The sequence below is a fragment of the Chiloscyllium punctatum genome, chromosome 18, assembly GCF_047496795.1.
Source record: "Chiloscyllium punctatum isolate Juve2018m chromosome 18, sChiPun1.3, whole genome shotgun sequence".
NCBI classification, from domain to species: domain Eukaryota; kingdom Metazoa; phylum Chordata; class Chondrichthyes; order Orectolobiformes; family Hemiscylliidae; genus Chiloscyllium; species Chiloscyllium punctatum.
Genome location: NC_092756.1, coordinates 90,598,008 through 90,623,716, shown reverse-complemented (window position 1 = coordinate 90,623,716; position 25,709 = coordinate 90,598,008). Strand labels below are relative to the sequence as shown.

General features: G+C 42.9%; 1 protein-coding gene across 2 annotated transcripts; it reads right to left on the bottom strand.

Annotated features, from left to right (window-relative positions):
* Positions 1–1,712: 1,712 nt before the first annotated feature.
* rcn3 (reticulocalbin 3, EF-hand calcium binding domain) lies at positions 1,713–24,719 on the bottom strand. 2 transcript variants are annotated; one of them, XM_072588723.1, is made up of 7 exons: positions 24,620–24,719; positions 22,959–23,187; positions 17,372–17,565; positions 9,852–10,024; positions 7,801–7,861; positions 6,468–6,667; positions 1,713–5,600 (listed from the first exon to the last, which is right to left on the bottom strand). In XM_072588723.1, the coding sequence occupies exons 2-7, from the start codon at positions 23,180–23,182 to the stop codon at positions 5,493–5,495; spliced, it is 960 nt and encodes a 319-aa protein (XP_072444824.1). In that variant the 5' UTR covers positions 23,183–23,187; positions 24,620–24,719; the 3' UTR covers positions 1,713–5,492. The 2 variants fall into 2 exon arrangements, with proteins under 2 accessions (XP_072444824.1, XP_072444825.1); XM_072588724.1 differs by having other exon boundaries at positions 1,713–3,377.
* Between the last annotated feature and the right edge of the window lie 990 nt (positions 24,720–25,709).

Genomic DNA, 25,709 nt, shown 5'->3' with positions numbered 1-25,709 from the left:
GGAAGGTGCTGTCTGATGATCTTGTAAAATACACGTTGTGGCTGCTACGGAGCAAGAATTGCCCTCATTCCCTGGGTGTGAGAAAAGGTAGCAAAGCTCCCAAATGATGATCGATATTGAGTGACTTTTGGTAGTGCTCACTATTAATGCAACATAGGAACACAGGTTGTGCTCAGCTATGAAGCCAACCCCACCCACAATGTTTTTCTACTAGTTTTTGAGGCCTTCTTTTGTGTGTGTGTGCACGCGCACACAGAACTATATTCTGAATCAGAATCCCTAGAGTGTGGAAGCAGGCCCTTCAGTCCAACAGGTCTATACCGACCCTCTGCTGAGTAACCCCTAAGTAATGCACCTAACCCTAAATATCCCTACACACTATGGGCAACTTAACAAGGTCAATTCACCAAAGTAAGAAACTTCCCAAATCCTCAGTGTTTCATGGAAAGGCAGGGACAGTGTTCTTTTGCCAATAAGTTGAGGATCATCTTTGATTTTAAGTAGTGGCATAGGTTCTTTTCTAGTGTTACCTATTAGATCATAGGAGTATCATACCCTAGCTTTTGGTCACAGCAAATATCACATCAGACCTCAAACACCCTAGAACAGATGATTTGGTCATTTATCACTTTGCACAATTGTGGGAGCTTGCTATGTGCAAATTGGCTGACCAAACCAAAAAATATTTCATTGGCTGCAGAATACTTGCTGTGGTTATGGAAATCACAGAGGGTAATGTTGATTGTCTCACTGTGAATTTCTACTTGAATTGGTAGAGGCTAGGGCTATCGAAACATGCGTGAAATAATCTTGATCGAGATAGTATTTATATTTTTAATTGCAATGTCTAAGAATGACTGATACTACAGACAGAGCATTAACACCTATGATCAATGTGATTACTTCAGTATGATTGTAGGCAAATTATTTCGCAATTGTGTTGAAAAAGACACACATTAAATTTTACTAAAAGATTTATTGATAAACTCAGTTTCTTGAAGACACAGATATTGATGTACATCTTGTATTTAGGAGACTCCAACAGTGACCAGCAAATTCTGAAAATCTGTGGGGCACAAAGCAGTTTGGTGTTCTGTCTACTCCCCCAACCACTTCCCCTCCTCTTCTTCCCTTCCCTTCCCTCCCTCCCCCCCCCCCCCCCCCCCCCAAAAAAAAACACACACACACACAACCCTTTGAGGCTGACTCTCACACGAGTATTGTTCCAAAGCTCTAGACTTTACAATTGTATTGTGCATGTTTCTTGGCAATGGCTCAAAATGCAACTGAAGCCAGAGTATGGCCTCCACACCCACTCCTGCATGGTCATAGTTTAGTAAGCAGGAGCAACAGGTCCAATTTCATGTTCTGCTTCTCCCTAAGAATCTATTGCAGCCAACCTTTTTAGGATTACACAGAGATGGAAGACCAATCAGGAGCTATGAGCAAACAGAGGTGCACCGATCATCAGGAATAAAAATATGTTGAATTGGGGGTGAGGGAGGGTCACACAATAAACCTCCAGGAATACATCTAGCCACTGTTTACAACCCTAATAGGAATTAGGAGACCAATTGTTGCCAAGGTTCAGCTCTGATGAACAATGCATCGACTGTGGGTTCTAACCTGGGGCTTGTTCTCCCTAGAACAAAAAGGAGATTTGCTGGGGGGGGGGGGGGGGGGGGAAAGAAGATTAGGATAGATTTTACTTAAAAAGGTGGACATTGGTATTCCTGTTAGCTAATGGTTCAAGGGTAGAGAAGTTGTTGCTGGGGAATGGGGTGGGAGGAGGACAGACAGACAGACATTTTTCATGAGCAGTAATGTCCTAGAACATAATTCATGAGGGTGACAGAAGGGAGAATAAATTTCAAGTTAGTGGGATGGATATGGAGGGGAATAAGACAGTTGATTACTGTTCAGCAAGCTAGCACCCTCTCACACATGAATTTAAATGATAGAATCACATTGACATTTCCAAAACCCTGACATTAAGGCAATGGCACTGCATTTGACCAGGATTGAAGGAAATTCCCATCACTGAGAAACAGACTTTTCAGCTTCACTGATACTGTTTTCTCATTAGGGAGGTAGGCCAGCCTTGTTCAGGTCTGGGTGACCCTGAAATTAAGTTAAATAAGCCATTCAGAGCCAGCAGGCACCAAAGGGTACATTTTACTGTATCGACATGAAGAGTAATGACATAATTTACAGGAGTTTTAAACTTGGTCAAACCAATTATTTCAGTGGTGTTCCACTGCAGTGGCAGCTGTTGGGAAATGGCTGGTTCTTAATGGCACCCAACCAATGTTCATACCAAGACCAGAGCAGAACGTCCGAGCTGAAGAACAGTAATAATTCTGTGACTGTCAACATCAACTATACTGGTTTGTAAAAGGGTAAAGTAGGTGTAGTCCCAGAAAATGGTAGGGCTGCTCTGAGAGATGGCTGGTGGTAGTTTAACCTGAGGGTCACCACACTTCAGGCAAGGTTGAGAGGGTGGGATCATCATGGTAACCCTCAGCTGTTGTGTACCCAGTGGTAAGATGCTGTTTACTTAATTTTGTTTCATCAGTTTTTTTTGCCCATTCCAATTGCCAGAGTGCAATTAAGCATCAACCATATTGCTGGGGGGGGGGGGGGGGGGGGGGGGGGGAGAGAGAAGAAGAGAGGAACGAAGGGAAAGAGGCACATGTAGGTTAGACCAGGTAAGGATAGCAGATTTCCTTTCTCAAAATGATAAAAATCAACCAGCTGAGATTTTAAAAAGTCACTGGCAACAATAGCCATGTTTTGACAAACTTAACTCAATTGATAAAAACTGGAATTAAGTCCACTCTAGGGGTTTGAACCTGGGCCTCTGAAATAACTGGTCTAGTGACAATACCACTACACCACAAATATTTTTCTGTAATATCTAGTATCCCCTTCAACAACACACCCCAACACCAAACCTCACATGTAACCACAAGTGAAGGATTCTTCTCCTCTCTCCCACTCCCCTCCGTTCCCCCACATTCTCAATTCCACCACTTCCTCTCCTTCATTTGTCACAGGATTATCAAAACCTTAATCTGTTAAATCTGGTTCGACAAAAAAAGAAGTGAAGGTGCAGCAAAACAAAGGTTTGAGGATTAAATAAGGACTAAAAACAAAAACGAGTTGGGATAGAAATCCTCAAAAGAAATGAATTAATGCAGACACCACCAAGTTACATTGCTATGTGTAAGAAGCTATGGTGGGAAAATGAGACTCAGTGATCCCAGTGCTGGTTAAAACTCATCATGTTGGACCATCAAATCTCCAAAATCTGTCACAGTGCTCCCTACGAATCTGTGATAATTCTTCAAGATTTCTTCCTTTGAAAGTTTGCCATCCTGACACAGAAGTGAGACTTCATGTTAGAATGAGGGTGACAGCAGGAACAGCCTCTCAAAGCACAGCACAATTCTAACAGCATAATCTCTAAAGGATAAATGAGAGGAGGGAAAAATGCAATTCATTTTCAGTAACATATTGCAACAGCTCCTGGCAGTCTTACTGAGGTCCACATGGTGTGTAGCTTGTCCGAGTAAGTTTTCTCCCTAATCCCACTCAAAAGCCTGTTGGCCAGGGTGGAGGGAAGATAATTTCTCATCTTAGAAAGATTCCATGATGGCATCTTACACATACCACTCAGCCTGCTCTCCTCTGCACATGCAGGTAATCAGTGGAGTATCTCACTGCCATGGAATGAGGCAGTGTTCTCATCTGCTAGTCAGACCAGCAGTGGCAAGAACAGCGATCGACTACACAGCCTTTAGGAGTGCAGCATGATCCAAACAAAAAACAAAACAAAAACAAAAAAAAACAGCCCTGACTTGCACAGAACTCCCTTCCCTGTGGAGAGTCTGCTCAGATCCTGAAACTCCCACCCCAGCTCTGCACATGCAGCTCAGTATCAGAGTGAAGTTCACAGGTTTTCCCCAATATGTAAAAAAAGTGAATTTGTTTTAACAAGCTACACACTCCTGTTTGGAGGTAAGAAAAAGGCACCAATACAAGGTGTGCCCTCTGGGCTTTAGAGTTCTCCAGATATTTAAAAGGAACTATTAAATATGTGCAGATCCTTCTTACTGGGAATCGGAATTTTAAAGCCCGCAGCAGCTTCTCACACATCCAATGTTTGAACCTACACACTCAGGGCAGTAATGGACAAGCTTGCCTTTGCAACAATGCCACACCTTTTAGACAGGGAGAGTTGGGGCAATTCCTGCTTCTGATCCATTCACTCCCACAAAGACCAACCTTCTATTAATGACAGGCTTCCTGTCCTCCAACAGGAGATACTGGACAAGAATGGAGCTTTTGGAGGGGGGGGGGGAAAAAGAATGGCTCCAGTCAATCACTGTGTCCTAGCACCTCTTAAACAGAACAGACAAAATAAAACTGGACCCAAAACAAATGCTCCCCTTCACTCCCACCCAATCTCTTATTGAAACTGGTGTGTCATGATATGGCACAGGTCCCCACAGAGGACAAACACCAGCCAGGCTTAAGCTGGTGACCATACTCACTCACACACCCACCACAGATTGCCATCTATTATTTGCGATGGTTTCCCTTGTACACCCATTACTACTCCCACCAAACCCTCCCCCCCCACCCCCCCAAAAAAAAAACCAAATAAATCCAAGAAGATATCCCATCAAGGAAAAGAAAAAAAGGTACTGCATTAAGTGAGTAAATAGCTAGATGCTGGGTGCACCACTCATTAAACATGGGGATAAAAACCACTCTCCCTAAATTGAATACTCCCAGACTTCACCTGCCAGGGATCAGGTTGGTTACAGTGAGAAATGAATTTTCCATCAAGCTCACCTTTGGCTTCAGCACTTGCAATAGAATAAGATCACCCTCAAAGTGACTCCAATTTAAAAGTTGTATGCTTCCTTTGAAAGATTTGGCTTTTGTTAAAAAGGGCCTTTTGTGGGCTGTTAGACCCAATTTAAAAAAAAGACATTGGCTAATGTCAAACTAGAACAGGATGGAGCAAATTTCACCTCCCACAGAAAACAAAAATGGAAAATATTTCCCTGCTGGTGAAGGGATGCTCAAAAAAGACATTTTCTTCTAGAATTCAAACACCATGCTGGGATAAATGCACTTGCAAACCTACCAATTAATAACAGGTGTCAGATTTAATCCAATACAGAGAGCTCACATGGCTTTCTAGATGTTGGGGCAGTCAGATGGGCATTGTGTGGTGTTCTGCACCAACAGAATGTCAAGATCCAATCTTTTTTGGGAAAACAAGGGATGGGAAGGTTAACTTGGTGGAAAATTCAGTCCCACATGAGGAGGGTTAAAGAATCAGTTAAATAAATACAATTAATAATTTTGATCACAATTCAAAATTAGTCATGTCTTGGGTTAGGCAGAATTAAAATGCAATTCCTTTGGATTGGTGCCAATTCCGATGGGTTCATTGATGGGAAATAGTGCATCAAGGATCACAGCTCATCGTGTTTCCGTGTCAGATCCTCCCCATAATTGGTCACTTGGCTGCCAACAAACATATTCCAGTTGTCTAAAATCTCTTGCTTTGTCAATTTATCATCCTGCAAATTAGAAAGCAAGTGACAAAAGAAAAAAGGGTTATTGGGAGTTAATTGGAACAGCAGAATATTGGAATTCCTTAAGCAGATCTCAACTGGACCATTTGATTAAAAAAAAACCACACTAAACAGAACCAGAGGGATAAAATTCACCCATTCTTCTTTACAAGAGCTGTCTTATTAGCTAACCCCATGCTCAATTCCCTAGAGCTCCACTAATATCGAAGCTTGTGGGAAAGCTCCTTCACCAGGAACAGGTGGATGGGCAAACACCAGAGGAGGCGGGCGAGTAAAAGATTAGAGAATAAAGAGAGGCAGGGCAGCAGCTTTGTGCAAAACAGTGTCCACAGAGAGTAAACCATACTTGCGTACACATACACAAAAAAAAAGTGAGAAAGGGGATGAGAGCGTGAGACAGTGTAGAGGGAGGTGGGAGAAAAGGGAGGGATTGAAGAATTTGAAAAAAAGGAGACCTTGCTAAAATGTTTTTTCAGGGAAAAGATTTTTTTTGAACAGTGAAGGAGTTAAAGGGCTACAGTGAGTGGGCTGGTGAGTGGAGCAGAGTCCATGAAAAGAACAGCCATGATCTTATTGTATGGTGGAGCCCTATGGCCAAATGGCCAACTTTTAAAATAAATATTGTTATGAGGCAAAAGGCAGGAGTGATGGAAGAGGGAGTGTGAGTGAAACAGGGTGAGAGTGTGTAACAAAGATGATGAAGCAATAGTAACGCCCATGCACCTGACTGTGTTGAGACAGAGAGACGTTATTGTAAAAATTGGAGTAAGGAGAGGATTTTTGTGGGGTGGGGGTGGGAAATGTCATGTTTCAGCAAGATCACAAGACGGTGGCACCAACCAATGAACTGACCTGGTTTTTATCAGACTCATGGATGAGATGTTTGGCCTCTGCTTCTGTGTGATCATAGTCTCCAGGAAGGATCCAATGCTCGATCTCATTGTGGTCCAGCTTTCCGTCCTTGTTTGTGTCACGGAAGTCTCGGAACTGCTCCTTTTCATTCCTTACCCACTCAGGCTCGGTCCCACCTTCTTCAGGTGTATACATGTCACCTGTCAGAGATGGATTACAGAGAGAAAGTTACTGGCTGCATGGTCTCTGGTGAGCCGTACACATTAGGAAGGATCAATGTTTGATGCCAAGCCATCAGATTACTTAATAAAAAACAAGGTGTAATGGGAAATATAGGTTAAAAAGTAGCTACTTCACAAAATGTTAAAAGTTGTGCCAATTAAAATTAGAATCTCTACCAAGACTACTGTCCATAAATGAATTAGAAGCAGAGCATACTTATAGCATGACACATGGCAAACAGTCTATTTTAAAAAGGAAAATATATTTCTTAACTACAGAAAGTGAAACTCTTGACTGAAATAAATGACTCCAATAAAAGTGAGTTGCTTTCTCTAGTGAAAAGAATGGAGGATAATATAAATTTGTAATATAAAAGAATTACTTATAGCAGTGTAATCTCTAGGTATACTTGTCAATCCAGCCAGGAACATTGGTATTATTGTATGCTGCTTTAACTCAAAGCTTTCAGACTCAGTTCCTCCAGGACTGCAATTCAAATCCAGCCCAAATGCTATTGTTTCAGAGACACTTATATTGGGCCCAGGATTCAAAATGCAGCACAGAAGCAGCTCTCATTTGTTGTCAGGTCAGGCTTTGACTGCCTTCTCAAGGCCACATTTGTGAAACAATTCCACTACTTTGGAAGAGAAATGGGAGACCTTTCCTCGTGGTGTCCTGGCCAATCCTGCACTCAAATCAAAACAAAAACTGACCATTGCTGTTTGTGACTCTATGTCTCAGCTGGTTGCTGTATCTCCTGCACGATAACCCTTCAAACATCAGAAGCACTTCATTGGTTGTGAACTATTTTAGGAAGTTTAGCAGTCATGAAAGGCACTGTATAAATGTACATCTCTTGTACAGGCAGCAGGATAGTTGGGTCAAGAACTGGGGACCTTTCTTGTACAGTAGGACTTGGTCTTGGGGCTGAGAATAAGGGTGGGGGCACACAATGCAGAGGGAGCACCCAAGGTCAAGTGTAACAAATGATCAGTGTCACAATCAAAGATAAAAATAAAGCAACTTAACACAAGTGTTTTAAATATGTAATCCAAAATTATATTCATCCAGAGTCAAAACTACAGTGGAAGAGAAAAGATAATAATCTTACTGATGTATTCTTTGATATCAACCATTCCATCACCATCTTTGTCAATGTCTTCAATGGTTTCCTGAAAAGGTAAAGGTAAAGATGACATTAGAAGCCTTTGCTCAGACACTGTCTTAGAGCACAGCAACAGTGGATCCAAGCCATTACTCCGCATTCATTTCAATGGATAGTAGGCATTCAGGGAATTTTCAATATATAAAAAATGTGGCCATTAGGCTACCAGAGACCAATCTCTGAAACAGGCTCAGGAACTTGGGGAAGACAGTGACATAGTGGTTATATTACTGGACTGGTAAATCCAGAGCTTCAGGTTCGAATCCCATTGTAGCAGATAGTGGAGTTCAAATTCAATGAAAGAGAATCTGAAATTATTAGACTGTTCCCAAAATCCAACTGGTTCACTCACCCCCTTCAGGAAAAAAGATATAGGCCATCCTTATCTAGTCACTAAAAGGATATTTATAAATAGTGTAGATAATAATGTGGGCAGAGATGATAAAGACTGGCCAGGTGGTTGACAGTGAGGAATAAGGTTACAGAAGGACATAAATGGATTGGTCAGGTGGGCAGACCTGATAAAATGTGAGGTGACACTTTGGGAAAAAGGAACAAGACAAGGGTGTACTCAGAGAATGGCAAAATACCAGAAAATGGAGGTATCTGAGGATGTCCACTTCTCCCTGCAAGCAGCCTAGCAGATACTTGCCTTTATCAGATGGGCCTGTTGGAGCTGTACAGAGCTTTGGTTATGCCATACCTGCTAATAGTTCTGATCACCACACTACAGCAAGAATGTGATTGCACTGGACAGGCTGCAGAGAAGATTCACCAGGATGTTGCCTGGGATGAAGTATTTCAGTGATGAAGAGAGGCTGGATAAGCTAGAGTTGTTTTCTTTGGTGCAGAGAAGGCTTAAGGGGAACCTGATCGAGGTGTATAAAAGAGTACGAGGTGCATGAACAGTACAATAGAAAGCAGCTGTTCCTCTTTGTTGAAGGGAGCACACAAGGTGATAGGCAGGAAGCTTAAAGGGGATGAGGGGAAAACCTTTTCCACACAGAGGCTGATGCGATCTGGAAAACACTGCCCGGGAGGGTCATTGAGGTGGAAAACCTTTTTTAAAGGAAAAAAAAACTGGATGAACACCTGAAGTAGTGTCAAAACATCCAAGGCTATGGGCCTACTGTTGGAAAGTATGATCAGATAGTATTACATATAGTTGGCAGTACAGACTCAATGGGCTGAAAGGCCTCATCTGTACTGTATGATCCTTTGAAAAGAATCATTTGGTTCACCAATGCCCTTTAGGGAAGGAAATCTGCCTTCCCAGGTCTGGCCTACATAGTACTGCAGACTCTCAGCAACATTGTCAACTCTGAAATGGCTGAACAAACTACTCATTCAGGGGCAATTAAGGATGGGTGATAATTGTCTGCCTCACCAGAGCTGCTCAAATGCAAAGAAATGTAATTTTTTATATATAAAAAAACAGGGGAAAAAAAAAAAGTGATTTGGCTCCAGTACAGGAGGCAGCCACCTGGTCAGTTGTATCCATGCTCACCATTTCAGTTAGATCCCCTCCCCTGCACTTTCCCCACAGCCCTGTAAAGTACCTCTTCAGATAATTACCTTCATCCCTTTGAAAGCAATGGTTTAGTCCAGTTCTACCACAATTATGGCCACACAGTGATAGACAGAGGGAGTTATAGACTCCTCAACCCCCCCCCCCCCCCCACCGAGTAATAAAATAAATTAAAAAAAGGACCTGTTTTCCACAGACACACAATACATTCAAGACTTATGCCTTTAATCAAATTACCCAGGAGTGTTTGGGGAACCCATAGTTCCTAATGGCAACACCTTGGCCCAGAGCAACCAATCAGCACCTGTTCCTTATGTCATTTAAATTGTGGTGAAGATGTGAAATTTGGTATTCTTGTGTTTGTCCTGACGAATTCAAGACTAAGTTTCAGCAACATTTTTTGATTCGTTGCGGAAATTAAGCTCAGAGACCTTGGCACGTCTTGTTCCCCTTTCATAGTCCTGCTTACCGTCACAACAATGCTCTTCATGTAGTCAAACTCCTCAGGGTGAAGGAATGCGCTGAACTCCTCCCGTGTGGCAATCAGGTCGCCATTTTTGTCCGCCATCTTGAATCTACGCTCGTCTCTCTTGTACATCCTTTTGTATGCCTCCTTGTCATCCACATTATTGAAGGCTTCATCTGGAGGGAACATTAAAAGCTAGATGATAAAACAAGGGGGATATCTGATCCCACTGGGAAGAGGGAAAATGAGCAGTGGACACTTAAAATAATTAATGCAAAAACAAGGGGCGATAAGAGGGGAACATTTATTATAGAATCCCTACAGCGTGGAAACTGGCCCTTTAGCTCAGTAAGTCCACATTCACCCTCCGAAGAGTATCCCAACCAAACCCATTCCCCTATTGCTCTATATTTACCCCTGACTAGTGCATGTAATCTACACATTCATAAACTCTATGGGGCAATTTAACATGGCCAACTCACCTAACCTGCACATCTTTGGATTGTGGGAGGAAACTGGAGCACCCAGAGGAATCCCACGCAGATACGAGGAGAATGTGCAAACTCGACACAGCCGAGGCCGGAATCGAACCTGGATCCCTGGCGTTGCGAGTCAGCAGTGGTAACCACTGAGCCACTGTGCTGCCCCAAGCAAAGCTAGTTACGATTTGAAATGTTCAGCCTAAGGGAATGGTCAGAGCAACTTTGATAACTTAAAAAGGCCACTGGACAGTTTAAATTCTTTTGTGGGATGCAAGCAGTACCAGCTTGTATTTACCGCGCCTCCTTAGGCGGGCTTGTGTGCATCAGACATTGAAATTACTGACCCATTCATTTCAAAAGGAGAAGACTAAGAACTCAGTGTGAGGAAGAGGCAGCCATTTGGCCCCTCCAACCTGTCCTGCCATTCAAGATCTGATGTAGCCCTATGTCCAGTTTCTCTGTAACACCCGACCTTCTGACACGCTATATCCCACTGCTCTCTGGGGAAAAGCATTCAAAATGCCAATAAATATCAGGAAGAATTCCTCTTCATTGGTGCATCTGCCAAACATGGACTAGAGCAGTTCAAGGCAACAATTAAAATGACCAAGCTGCAAAGGCTATAGAGGCACGGACACAAAATGGACTGAATTAGCCTCCCTTCTTTGCTGCTTGATATGATCATCTGCAACATGTTTTAAACTGGATGCATTTATTCCAGAGAATCCCAGTATGAAGAGGATACCCTCTAGTTAGGGTTCTGGCTCAAGGGCCCCCTCATGATTAAGTGATGGCTTATTCAAGACCCCCCATTGGAGTGTCTTTTAAACCAGACTAGCTGTAACTCTGTGTGGAGATTGTTGAAACAGTTTGTTTTGATCAAGAGGTGAATCAGGTTAAATCAAGGTCAGAATCAAAGCTGGGTGACAGGAGGTGGTTATTCCCAAGAGAATGATAGATAAGTTGAATGCTACGGAAGGTATTATGGGGAAGCAGTGACAGGGGTAGTGTCAGTGGGCTAATAAACCAGAGGCCGAGGCTAATCTATTGAGGTCAAATCCCACAATGGCAACTCAGAATTATAGGACCTTTACAACACTAAGAGGCCATTCAGTCCATTGAGTCCAAATCGACCCTCGGAAGGGCATCCCACCCAGAATCTCACCTTGTCCTTGTAACACATTTACTATAGCTAGCCTGCACAACCCTGGATACTACTGGAGAATTTAACTGGTGGAGTTTAAAATTCCATTAATAAATCAGAAAACATGGTCCAGAAACAATGAAGTGATCACTAATTGTCACAAAATCCCCAACTGGAACAATGTTTTCAAAAGGAGGGAAATCTGCTGTGGGTTTGTACACCAGACCAATGTGGTTCACTTTAAAATGGCCTGGACAGCCGTTAAGTTCAAGGACAATGAGGGATGGGCAACAGATGTTGGCCTTGTCAGTGATATCAACATTCTATAAGACAGTTCCCGTCACTGCCATTTACACACCATTTTGAATGTGGATATGGTCCATTTGTGTCCCATAGTTTGGAGCTTTCTCTTGTGCCTCCAAGCAGCTGATAATGCCCACCAACAACCACATCCTGCACGGTGGCTCAGTGGTTAGCACTGCTGCCTCACAGCGCCAGGGACCCAGGTTCGCTTCCTGCCTTGGGCGATTGGGAGAATATGCAATCTCCGCGCACAATGTCTGCGTGGGTTTCCTCCAGGTGTACCTGTTTCCTCCCACAATCCAAGATGTGCAGGTCAGGTGGTGAATTGGCTGTGCTAAACTGCCCATAGTGTTCAGGGATGTGTCAGTTAGTCCAGGGTAAGTGTAGAGTAATAGGGTAAGGGAATGGGTCTGGGTGGGTTACTCAGAGTGTCAGTGTGGACTTGTTGGGCTGAAGGGCCTGTTACTACACTGTAGGGATTTATATGAAATCTCACCTCGTCTGATGAGCAAAGCGAAGGCTCAGAGGCACTAATTGTTGTTGTTGAGCTCCTGAGTGCCAACAACTGTGTGGCCCCTTTAATGTGGTGGTGGTGTTTGGCCTAACCGGCCGAATGTCCAGTCTTGATTCTTGTCCAGAAACAAGGCCTATTTAAAAACTTGGTAAGCGAAGCAGCACCCCCAGGCCAGGACAAGTGCAGCTCCAACAACACTAAGTTTGACAGCATCCAGGCTAAAACCAGTTGAATGGCCCATTCACCATCTTCAACATTCACTGGATCAAATGAACCACTGCGTCCACTCAACCAACATAAAACACTAGGGTACTTCTTTAAGTGAAGAAACCTCCTCACTGCTCATCTGCCAGATCACCGATGCTTAGTGGCATCTACAAATCACACGGCAGCAATTCACCAATACTCCCTGGAGGGCACTTTTCAAACCCACAACCTCTACCATCTAGAAGGACAAAGGGAAGCAGATACATGGGACACCAGCATCTGAAAGTACTTGTCCAAGCCTCACACCAATGAGACTTGAAAATATAATCACCATTCCTTCAATGTGGCTGGGTCAAAAAAAATGATATAACTCTCTCAATACTTTAAAAAGAGCAATTAAAAATGGCCCAAATGAACAAAAATACTCCATGCAGCTATGCCAATATTCCCTAAATAAAGGCGCACTCCCACCAAAATTTGAACAGCCTGGAAAGTCTGAGAGTAAAGCAAAAGAAAGGAGGATTTATCTTTAAGAATACAGACTGCTACTTCACAGGAGTTTGGCGAGATCAGACCTGGACAACTGCAGACTTTTGGATGTTTTCAAGGAGGGAAATTCTTGGTTTGGAGACAGTTCAGAGAAGAATCACTACGTTGATTTCTGGGATGAGGAGTAATGAGTGATGATTCTGGGTTCTGACAAAAGGTCATTGAAATGTTAATTTTGTTTCTATCCACTGATGCTTCCAGAATTTTCCATTTCTTTTTGTTCTTATCTCAAGATTCCCAGCATCTGGTGAATTTGGTTTTTGTACAAAGGATTTGGAGTAGCTGTCTATGACAGGACATTTCCCCATCATTGGGAGGGGAAAGGGAATCTCCAGACAGACGGGGTACAGATTCAGAAGAAGGGGGCCACCTACTTAACATGGAGTGGAAGAAAACCTTATTCTCCAAGATAACTGTTAAACTTCGGAATGTTCTTCCCCAGACAACACCGGGGCGGCACAGTGGCACAGTGGTTAGCACTGCTGCCTCACAGCGCCAGAGACCCGGGTTCAATTGCCACCTCAGGCAACTGACTGTGTTGAGTTTGCACATTCTCCCCGTGTCTGCGTGGGTTTCCTCCGGGTGCTCCGGTTTCCTCCCACAGTCACAAAGATGTGCAAGTCAGGTGAATTGGCCATGCTAAATTGCCCATAGTGTTAGGTAAGGGGTAGATGTAGGGGTATGGGTGGGTTGCGCTTCGGCGGGGCGGTGTGGACTTGTTGGGCCGAAGGGCCTGTTTCCACACTAAGTAATCTAATCTAATCTAATCTAAACAACAGCGATTGGGCCATTGAATATATTGGAGACGGAGTTAAATAAATTCAGGCTTTACAAGGGAGTCCAGGGTTATGGGGCTATGTGGAAAAACGGGATTAAGGCCACAATCAGATTAGCCATGATTTTATCGAGTAGCCAAGTAGGATCCTGGGGCGGAATGGCCTACTCCCATCTCTTACGCTCGGTGAAATTAACAATGTTCATTAGAAGTGAATCACCAAAGGAGACAGGGCCACTTGTAGATGGATAATCTTTCACCATTTACCTAAAAGAAAGGAAACGCCTAGTGTGAATTCTGCAATCCTTGAATCAAGGGGCTTTTTGTATTTGCAAACCTTCAACTTCATACATTTCAAATATGAATATCAGTCCTCACTCAGCCAACATTCAAGACCAGGGTAGCTCTTCAAAAGGAAAAGACTTAAATGAAAGTCCATTTACTGCTCATTTACCAAATGAGCAGCGAGACATAACGTTTAGATTGCTCCACCTGGGCTTTAGCCCATTTGCCAGTTTCAGTTTGGGTTTGCAATATCAGCGTTCATCTCAGACTGCAGCCCAGATAGTCACATTTGTAGCTTCATTGGAGTGCACCAGGAGGGAACCAGGTTACTGCAGTGATGCCCATGTGACCGAATAACTTGCCAGGGTTAAAATGATCAGAGCTAAATTAACCTGTAGATGGATGTTGCCCACAAGATCCTTGGATGCAACGTTATGAATAGACTTTTCAGGTTCGCATGCATACTCAAAACAAAAGACGACAAAGAATGTGATCTAGCCTCCACCTCAGGAAGATCCTTTTTAAATACACACAGTCTACAGCCAAGAAATTATTTCCTTCAGTTACACAAACTAGAGAGGTGCTGGAAAAGCGCAGCAGTTCAGGCAGCATCCGAGGAGCAGGGAAACAAAAAAAAACACAATCAACATTTCGGGCAACAGCCCTTCATCAGGGCTTTTGCCCAAAACATAGATTTTCCTGCTCCTCGGATGCTGCCTGAACTGCTGCGCTTTTCCAACACCATTCTAGTCTAGAATCTGGTTTCCAGCATCTGCAGCCCTTGTTTTTACCTACTTCAGTTACATGAAAGAGAGTCTTAGCCTAGGATCACATTGAGAAAGCATTTGTCGAGTTTCTTTTCCCCCCAACACCAAACCTGACATTTAAAAACTAAACTAGAACCAATTCCCATTGTGTCTTTATGACAAAATAAAGAAACAAATATTATCTCCATGCGCATTTGCAACTGACAATCACAATTAGCTGCAGTACAGAGTCCTGTCCACTGGAGGGCAATCACACTTTGTAAATCAGACTGTGCTGCTGAATAATTCCTGAGACTAGGAGTTAAAGTTCTGGTGGTAACATCTTTTAAATGTAGATATTTTGAGGTCTGTGTATGCATAGGATTGAGAGAGAGAGAGGAGAAAAGCAGGAAATAGAGGGTGAGGACTCTAAAGGGGTTATGGAAGAATGAGATGGAGAACTTTAATATTATACTTTTGAATGAGATTGTTGAGGGGTAACAGATTTCAGCTCCTGAAATTCCCCCCGTAAAGGGCACATGGGATTGCAATGGTTCAAGGTGGCAGCTCACCACCACCTTAGAGGGCAACTAGGGATGGGCAATAAATGCTGGCCAGCCAGCGATACTCACAACCCACAAGTAACTAAATAATGAGGGAAAAAAAAACTTGCAAAACAAGCAGCAAGACATACCTTAGCTGGCATCAGGAACAGCCCCAAACACCCTCCAAATCCCTGTCAGACTCCCCCCCCCCCCCAAATACAACTGCAGTCTCATCCACAGTGGCCTCAAATAGCATGGAGAGACAGTCAGAATGGGCATTCTTTTTGGGTTTGAGGTCCATTCGGACTTCATCTCTCATCCTCACACCGACACTGCAAACTTATCAACGTCCTGAAGTTCTGCAAATTTGTTTAGAATACGCCCAAACTTTCTGTAAATTTCTAATTTGTGCACCCTACCGGAAGGTCTTCACCATTAATATGCAAAAGCAAAAAAAAGTCCCAAAACTGAGACCTAGGAACTGGCACTAGAAACATTCCCAGACTGGAAAAACACCCAGTTTGCTGCCCCTTTTGCAGCCCCACCCCAAACACTCCAGGGTGCACAGAGGGCTGAAATTAGAAATAGGAGTCAGCCATTCTGCCCATCAAGCCTGTGCAGTCAATAAGTCACAGCCAATCTGCCTGCAGCTTTAGCTCCACTTTCTGACACCATAATCACACCCTACCACCCCCCCAACCCAACATCGGGGTTATCTCATCCACAACTCTGTTGAACCCCACTGCCCTCTGGGAGAAAAAGAAAAGGGTAAAATCCCCTCCCTTCCATATTGTGCATGGATTGGCTATTGTAAACGTTAGCTGTAATTGCAAGTGTAGCTCCAACTGCCACAGACTGAAAAAAAAACTAACTTTACGGACAGTCTATATAAAAATCAACTTTGAACCATCATGCATAAAGTGCTGGAGAAACTCAGTAGGTCAGGTAGCATCTGTGGACAAAAACAGTTAACATTAAATCATAGAATCCCTACAGTGTGGAAACTGGCCATCTGGCCCAACAAGTCCACACCAATCCTTTGAACAGTAACCCACCCAGACCCACTCCCTTACCCTATTACTCTACATTTACCCTTGATCTAATGCACCTAACCTACACATCCCTGGCCTGCCAATCTAGCCTGGCCTGTTCACCTAAGCTGCACATCTTTGGATTGTGGGAGGAACCCGGAGCACCCGAAGGAAACCTATGCAAACTCTACACAGACAGACACAGTTGTCAGAGGCTGGAATCGAACCTGGGTCCCTGGTGCTGTGAGGCAGCAGTGCTAACCACTGAGCCCAGTCTGACCTCAGAACACAGTCAGGGACTAGATAGTCACCTTCTCTTCCTTTGCTGCTAATAGCCTCAAAATAACCGATTCTAGGAGATCTAATGGGATTGAAGGGAATAAAATGGGCAAGTTTGAGCCTTATTAGGGACAAGGCGAACAGAGAGATACACACACACACAAAATGAACTATGATGCTGCTCACAACTGAATAGATAGTTAACATTTCCTGTCCACGTTCACACCCAGAAGTCTGGCCACTTGGGTGAGCTTCTGAATGAAAAGAAAAAAAGTGCCCATAAGAAATAGAAGAATTAGGCCATTCTGCTCATTGAGTCTGTTACACCATTTGATCATGGCTGATAGGTTCTTGATTAGTAAGGGGGTCAAAGGTGACAGGGAGATGGCAGGAGAATTGGGTTGAGAAACCTATCTCTGCTTTAGTGACTTGGCCTCTGCAGCCACAAGTCCCACAGATTAACCAGCCACTGGCTGAATGAATTCCTTCTCATGTCTGGGAGAAACCAGACCTGACATGAGGCAGTGAAGAGGGGAGGGGAGGGGCATAAACAGGAGGTGGAACAGTCGAGGGCAGAAACTTGGTACAGGTAAAGAGGTGCACACATCATAGAGACCAGTGTACGTATTCCTAGAGCGAGCAGTTTTCTGGTAGATGTCTTACCCTCATAGAACCCATATGTTGCGTTCTTGTACTCCTCCCATGACACCTTCCCATCCTGATTACTGTCGTATTCCTTCCAGTTCTTATTGACATTCTCATCGATGTACCTGATCTGTGCACGCTTGATCCAAGCGACTAACTCCTCCTTGGTTACCAGGCTATCTTTGTCCTGGTCAATCCGGTCAACAATTTTCCTGGAAGAGAAGGAAGACACAAGGTCAGAACATCCTAAATGAGGAAATGGACATGATGCCTGTTGTCAGCACCATTGCCACCCATCTCAGTCAGCAGCTTTAGCATCTGTCTGCCTGCCTGTCCACATGCAGAGTAAAACTGCACCTCCAAAACATGAGAACAAAGGTAACTGTTAAATTGGTTCCATCACTAGGCTTGTAAAACAGAACCTCAGGCTAGTAATAATTGCTGACTTAATTATCCAAATATGAACTGGGATACAATGTAAAACGGCAAAGACCACACAAAATTCTTGAACTGCGTCCTAAAAGAAGTTTGTTGTTTTAACCAAAATTTAACAACCCCAATGAGAGGGGACACAATTCTTGATTTAGTTTTAGGAAGTGAAGCAAAAGCAGGTAGATCAAGCACCAATGGGTGACCATTTGAGAGACAGTGATCATAAATGTTAGATTTGGCTTTAAGTGTAAAGGTACAATGAAAGACCAGGATTAAAAGTTATGTGCAGGAGATAAGCTTTACAGGGAGATAATCTGGCAAAAGAAAATGGACCTGGTGCAGCTGCTTGAAGGAACAGTGGGTTGTGTGGAAAAGCACAGTTCTGCAGGCATAGTCTAGACATGACAACCAGGTGGTACTGCCAAAACTCAAGTCCCCTCATTATCCAGAAGGAAAACAGGGCAAAATAAAAGTAGAAAAATAGAGTTTACAAACAATCTCCAAAAAGTTAGTACTTTAGGAAGCTTTGAGGAGAATAGAAAGTATGGTGAAGTGAAAAACAAAATAGGGAAAAACAGGATATATTAGATTAGATTAGATTCCATACCATATATAAAAAAAATTGAAAAGCAACAATAAGGAAAGTCTTAAGCATATTTAATCAGCATATTCAGACCAAAAGGGATGACTAAGGAAATGGTTGGACATATCAAAGTTGTAATGATAACTTGCATAAGGATGCAGAAGATATAGGCAGGGTTCTTAATGAGTACTTTGTCTTCAAAAAGGAAAGGGCTAATGCAGACTTTTAGTTAAAGTGGAGTGGGAATTTTTGTTTAAAAAAACGTAATGTTTAACAGGTACTTTTGGGAATGAAAGTGGTTTCCAGAGGTATTCCACAGGATTTAGTGTCTTTGTGGTATATATTAATGAGCTAGACTTGAATGCGAGAGACATAATTGGCAAGTCCTGGAGAGATGGATTTCCTTGAAGGTGGATAAATCAGAGGTGGATTGATTGCATTTTAGGCTTTTAACAAATCCACAGAGAAAATAGTGGATTCTCCAAAGATCATTTTTCAATCCTTACTCAGTACAGGCGAGGTACCAGAGAACTGACAATCTGCAAACTTGTACCATTATTCAAAAAGGGTGCAAGGGAACAGCCAAACAATCCTAAGTCAGTCAGTCTGGCCTCAGTGGTGGGAAAATGACTGTCATCAATATTGAGATACAGGGTCAACTGTTACTTGGAAAGGCACAGATTAATGACAGTATAATTTTGTGAAGGAAATATTGTGTCTTATGAACTTCACTGAATTCTTTGAAGTGGCAAGGAGGATTTGAGGATAGTGCACTGGATGTTGTTTATGTGGATTTTAATCAGGCATTTGACAAGGTCCCACGTGGCAGATTAGTCATAAAAATGACAGCCCACAGTATAGAGGAGGATAGGGCAAGTTGGATCAAAAATTGACTCAGTGACAGGAAACAAAGGCTAACATTTAACAGCTGCTTTTGTGAATGAAAGTGGTTTCCAGAGGCATTCCACAGGATTTAGAGTCAGGTCCCTTTTTATTTGTGGTATATATTAATGATCTAGACTTGAATGCGAGAGACAATTGGTAAAATTGACCAGGGGTTTGACAGTGAAGATGGCTGCTGACTACAGGTTAGTATCAATGGCTTGGTGAAGTTGGACAAAAGAAGAAAGTAAATGGAACTCAATCGAGAAAATGTATTTGGGAGGGGAAATAAAACAAGGGAAGACGTAATAAAACAGGAGTGCACTGGGAGAGGTAGAAGTAGAAAGAGACCTTGTAAGTGAATGTGTATAGGATTCTGAAGTTGGTAGAACAGGTGGATAATGTGGTAAAAGGTAGCATAATGGGATGCTTTCCTTCTTTGGACAAGGTATTGAATACAAATAGGAGAGAACGCACAAGGGGATTAGAAAATGTCATATGTTTACTGAGCAAACACAAACATGATGGGCTGAATGGCCTCAGAGTTGGATGTTTTATATGGTTTTAAATCACAGAAACCCTACAGTGCAGAAAGAGGCCATTCAGCCCATCAAGTCTGCACCGACCCCTGAACAGCATCCCAGCCAGACCCAGAGCCCCACTCGAAACCCATAACCCCACATTTAGCATGGCTAATCCACCTAACCTGTAGGTCTTCAAACTGTGGGAGGAGACTGGAGCACCTGGCAGAAACTCATACAGACTCCACTCAGGACAGTCAGCCAAGGCTGGAATTGAACCCAGGTCACTAGTGCTGCGAGGCAGCAGTGCTAACTACTGAGCCACTGCGTTCTAAGGAAGAGTTGAAAATTTCCCTATGGTAGATAGCAAAATTTGAATTCAATAAAAACCATGGGATAAAAAGCCAGTTTAATCATGAACACGTAATGGGAGTCATTTTTTGTAAATGGTTCACAAATGTCTTTTCAGGGAACATTATCTGGCGCCCTTACCCAGTCTAGCCTACGTGTGACTCCAGAACTACAGAAATGCTGCTGACTCTGAACCACCCTTGGACATACCGTGAGCAAGTCACTCATTTCAACGGCTGGCCTGGACAGCCACACCTTCATCCCATCGAAATGGGAAGTAAAAACAAAACGGGAGCTCAAAGTGACAGATATTGCAAAATTGGAGCCTCAGCTCACCTGCTGAATGGTGTGTAGAAGTATGCGAGACAAGCCCCAGGGCAAAGAATTTCTCTATATGACTGTTTGGACTTCAGCACTTGCCCAAGCCCCTCCCTTCCTCAGTTATGGCAGAAATGCCAACCAATGACTGCTGTCAAGGCTCAGGTACAACAGATGGTTACTCGGGAGAGGAGACTGCGAGGCTGACATTCCCGCAGTCCGATGAGACTTCCACTTGGATGGCACAGACGGGTTCGGTGAGACAATACCACAAGTGCTGGCACAACCACAAACCACAGCCCATTTATCCACCAGATGATAATCATCTAAAAAAAAATTCATTCACAGGATGTGGGGATTGTTGGCTAGGTCAGCATCATAAATTTGGGTGGGTGGGGAATGGAGAAGAAGAGTGTACACACACACACACACACACACACACACACACACACACACACACACACACACACACACACACACACACACACACACACACACACACACACACACACACACACACACACACACACACACACACACACACACACACACACACACACACACACACACACACACACACACACACACACACACATTATCCTGAAATATTCATAGCCCAAGATGGGGGAGAAGTGTGTGTCTGCAGAGAAAGGGGAGGCACAGGCACAGATACAGATGAGAATTCTCAGGTCACCAGAAACTCTTCAGTTAACCGCTCGCCAATCCCCGGCAGTAAAATGCAATTCCTGGTCGATTTATTGCTTCGGTTTCCTGCCATCTGTGCTGAGAAGATGGAATAACTGCAGTGCTTTTGGGAAACCGTACGAACAACTACTGGTCTGGACTTGCCTGTAAAAGGGGCCACGTAGCCCAAAGCTGCTCTTCCCTCTGCCACGTCTGTTGCCTCTCCTTGAGAGAGAGAGAGAGAGAGAGAGAGAGAGCCTGGATTTTACATGAGTGTGGGAATGGCATGGGGGAGGGGTGGCTCCTTGTTGCCAACTCAGCGGCAAAGAAAGGAAGTTGTTTGGGAAGTAGCAACTCATGTCAGATGTTTTAAAAAAAAACCCCCACCAAAAATCGATCACACCGAGTGTTGGTGTGGGGGGGGGGGGGGGGGGGGGTGGGAAGCATGTGTGGCAGGAATGGGGAGAAGACAGATTATATTACAGGCTCTACTTACTTTAAAAAAAGGACAGAAGACAGCAGCAACTCAGAGATTCACATAATTCCAACAACTCACAAACAGCCTGCAGTTCCCTTCCAAAAAAAACTGTAAAACATCAACCCCCCTCCCCCCTGCAGTTCATAGCACCAAGAACCAGTGATACTCTCATATGTTACAAACATAAGACAGGAATATTTGGAGTAAGAGATTGCAAAATGTGAACATCAGTTTGGTACAGGCTGGCAGCAAAGGAACAATCCATTCATGTAGGAACCCGCTTATCAAGGAGTTTGATCTTTTAAGTGTAATTTAATGTACTACAAAACAAATAGATGTTGTTATCAACAGCAGTCAGTCAAATCACTGCATAAAGATTAACTTGCCAGTTTGTAGCCAACTGGACTGAAGTGTTATTGAAGGAAGGGGAAAGTGAGGACTGCAGATGCGGAAGATCAGAGTCAGAGCAAGAGTCAAAAAGTGTGGTGCTGGAAAAGCACAGCCACTCAGGCAGCATCTGAGGAGCAAAAAATGATAAATAATCATCAGAAGCTTATGCTCAAAACCTCGACTCTCCTGCTCCTCAGATGCTGCCTGACCAGCTGTGCTTTTCCAGCACCATACTTTTTGACTGTTATTGAAGTAATGAGTTAAAAAGATACATGTGGAACAGTTAGCTGAACATGTAGGATCAGGTGACATGAGAAGTGAGAGGTTCTGCACCACTGCAGGCTGCCCTCAAAGTCACTGCAGAGTTGGGGGTAGAGATTGTCACATATCTCCTGCTGGAACATGCCATTGCAAAGGATGTCTGGAGAAAGGCGCAATGGTCTTTGTCAAAGTTTATCCCAAATAGCTCCATGATGCAGGATTGTGGTCTACAGTCTGTTCCCCGGGACGCACGCAGAGATCAACTTGGTGAAAGAGGCTCTTTGGTCTGCCCAAAACAGGGCAAGGGGTTGACCCCAACAGAGTTATGCAGACTGGCACAAAGGTCCAGGATCACGTGCTGAAGGACAAAAGCTTGGGGCAGCTACTGCCAAGACACAGTGGGGAAAGACCACCATTTATGGTCTTTCAGATGAACTTAAATGGGGGTCTGCTGAGTTACTGGATTTTGTGCCTCAAATATATGTAAATATATTCTTGTACATGTAAGTAATGCCTTTGGGTCATTTGCTGGATGGAATCAAACTTCAGTGTTTGATTTTTTTTCTTCACGCTGATGTACAGAACCAAACTACTTTAGGGCCTATATTTGTACACAAAGATACTTACAAACAAAAGTATTTTTTTTAAATAAAAAACTAGACAGGAATAAAATCAAACATCATAAGAAGCACAGATTCTAATTACCCCAGTCTCTCTTTGCTCTCCTCTGGTGTGAGCTGATCAAAGGTTTTGGCTGTTTCTTTTCCCAGGAAGGCCTCATGATCAAACTGGTAGCCTTTCTGATCCTCGGGGTCCCGTTCGCCAATGTCAACCGAGTGATGCACCCTGTCCTTCTTCTCAGAGGTGGGTTTGCAAGAGGCCAGAGAGCCACAGAGAGCCAGCAGGCAGAGGAAAGTCAGGGACTTCATTGTCACTGCAAAAGATGGAGACAGAATGTACGGGGAATCAAAAAAAAAAGCACAGCAAGTTAAAGCATGGTCAATAAATGGCTGAACTATAGCACCTGAAGGCAAAAGTGAGGACTGCAGATGCTGGAGATCAGAGTCTAGATTAGAGTGGTGCTGGAAAAGCACAGCAGGTCAGGCAGCATCTGAGGAGCATGGAAAAAAAATAATCAACGTTTCAGGCAAAAGCCCTTCATCAAGAACTATCAGGAATGTGGATTACTTGGCATGATTATACACATGCCTAGTAATCCAGGAATCAGCAAGTTGCTCCTTTATGCTGCACAAAATATACCTCAATACCTGGGCAGAAAACAAAGCTAACCCTAACTTATGCCTCCACCCTAGCAAATAGATTAATGGACACGTCATTATCAAGACTGAGCTTATGAAATATTGATAAAAGCCAAGATATAAATAAAATGTTTGACATAATAAAGTGACATTTTCAAATTTATTTTATCTGTGCATTATTCCCAGGGATATTTTCAGTTCAGCTTTAAACTAAATGGTTTAGGAGCATTCAGAATTTGTGCCTCTTGGAAAACTTGAGGAATATACTTTCCAAGAATTCACGTTATCTTAAAATCTGAGCTGGAAAGCTTTTCAAGTTAAAATCGTGCTCATGCAACGAACTAACGGAAATTATGATTAGTTTACATGGGAATGACTATGCACACTACATTAAAAAAAAACCATTGAGTATTCTGAAGTCATATCGGAGTCGAAACGATAGCTCTGTCCGCTCTCTTTCTAACCAAAGATGCTCTAGACTTGCTGAGTTTCTCTAGCATTTTGTTTTTTTTTAAAAAAAAGAGCTTATTAAGACATTCAGCAACGGAGTCCGAATTTCTACAAGTTTCAAGAACTTTCTTGAAAACGAAGCTTGAAACACGCAAAGCAAACAGAACGGGAGAGCATGCAGACTTGATTACATCTTTAACGTCTTTGAAGAGGTCTTACACAGAGTTTCCCCACTTTTGAAAAAAAAACATTAAATGTATATTTAAAAAGACAAAGCGACCTCAACTGACTCAAACCCCTCGAAAGATTACAAAACATCATTCCCTCCCCCAAGAACAGTAAACTTACATCTAACAAAAAAGCTGCAATTTTATAAAACTAACTTGACATGAAAGCCTTCTAAAACTGAAAACATTTAGTAAAAAAAAGGAATAAGAACTAACATTTGTTAGCAAAGTGCCTAAATTTCAGATAAGCAGCAACAAATATTAGATTGGTAAGTTAGAAAAAAATTAACAAACTGCTTGCAAACTTGAAAAAACTTTAAAAACTGTAATTTAAAAGTAGTGAATCACTCAAATGCATGCAAAACTTGCAACACTTTGTGAAACGTTAAACTCTATCACTACCTCATCAACATAAAAACCATAATCTCACCACTTATCAATGAGTCTGATAAAATGCTGGAATTATCTATGTGCAGAGTTATATTGTTGCCACAGAAGACGATGCAAACATCTTCCAATCACGGCTCAGCTTTCATTCCGCGCGGTGCACGCTCGGATCTGTTACCAGCTTTGTGATTGGTGATTTCCGCAGCGGGGTTTCTGACTGGTTGGGAACCGCCACGTTGACATAGGGAGCAACGGCGCCTGCACCAAGGACCGCGCTGCCTCTTGGGACTTGTAGTTTTAAATTTCAATTTGGACCCTCACTCCGACACATCAGTAATCATTACCTTTTTATTAAACGAAATAAAGAAGACCGCGACTGCTGGTTATCTGAAACTAAACAGGTGACCCTTCAGCATTGAAATAAGACAATATAAAACAATAAAATAAAGCATCATTGCCTTTTATATGATTAAAGATGCAAAAGCAAATGGAGACAGATAACTTGGAACTTACAGTTTTACCTTTCAAATTGCCCCTTCAAACATTCGGAAACAAACATTGCCTTTTTATAAAACAAAACAACTGTGGATTATGGACATCTGAAACAAAACAAGTGCTGCAGAAACATGGCAGGTCTGGCAGCATGTGTGGAAGCAGAATTAACATTTTGAGATCAGTGACACTTCTTCAGAGTTGTAATAAAACAGTAACAAAACGAGATAACAACCCTTTTACACGAGGACTTGTGGCCATTGGGCCTGGAGCAAAGATGGATACTGGTTGGGAATTGATGGAGCCTAATCAGAGCACATGGAGACCCTTACAGAAAGCCTGCAATATCTATCTTTTTAGCTTTATTTCATATTTTCCCAACCCATACTATGTATATCTGTAATGCGGTGTACCTTTTTTCTTTATTTTCTCTATTTTTGTACATAAAATTTGTAATTAAGATGGCACAGCTACATTGTACCCTTTCACTGTCCTCCTATTCTTTGTAACTTGAGTTCATGTGACGATACGCCTAATTTTATTTTAAGATTCCAGGAAAATCAGATGGTATTGAGAGAGAGAGACACATACAAGCAGAAAGTGCTGGGGAAACTTAGCAAGTCAGAGCAGCATCTGTAGAG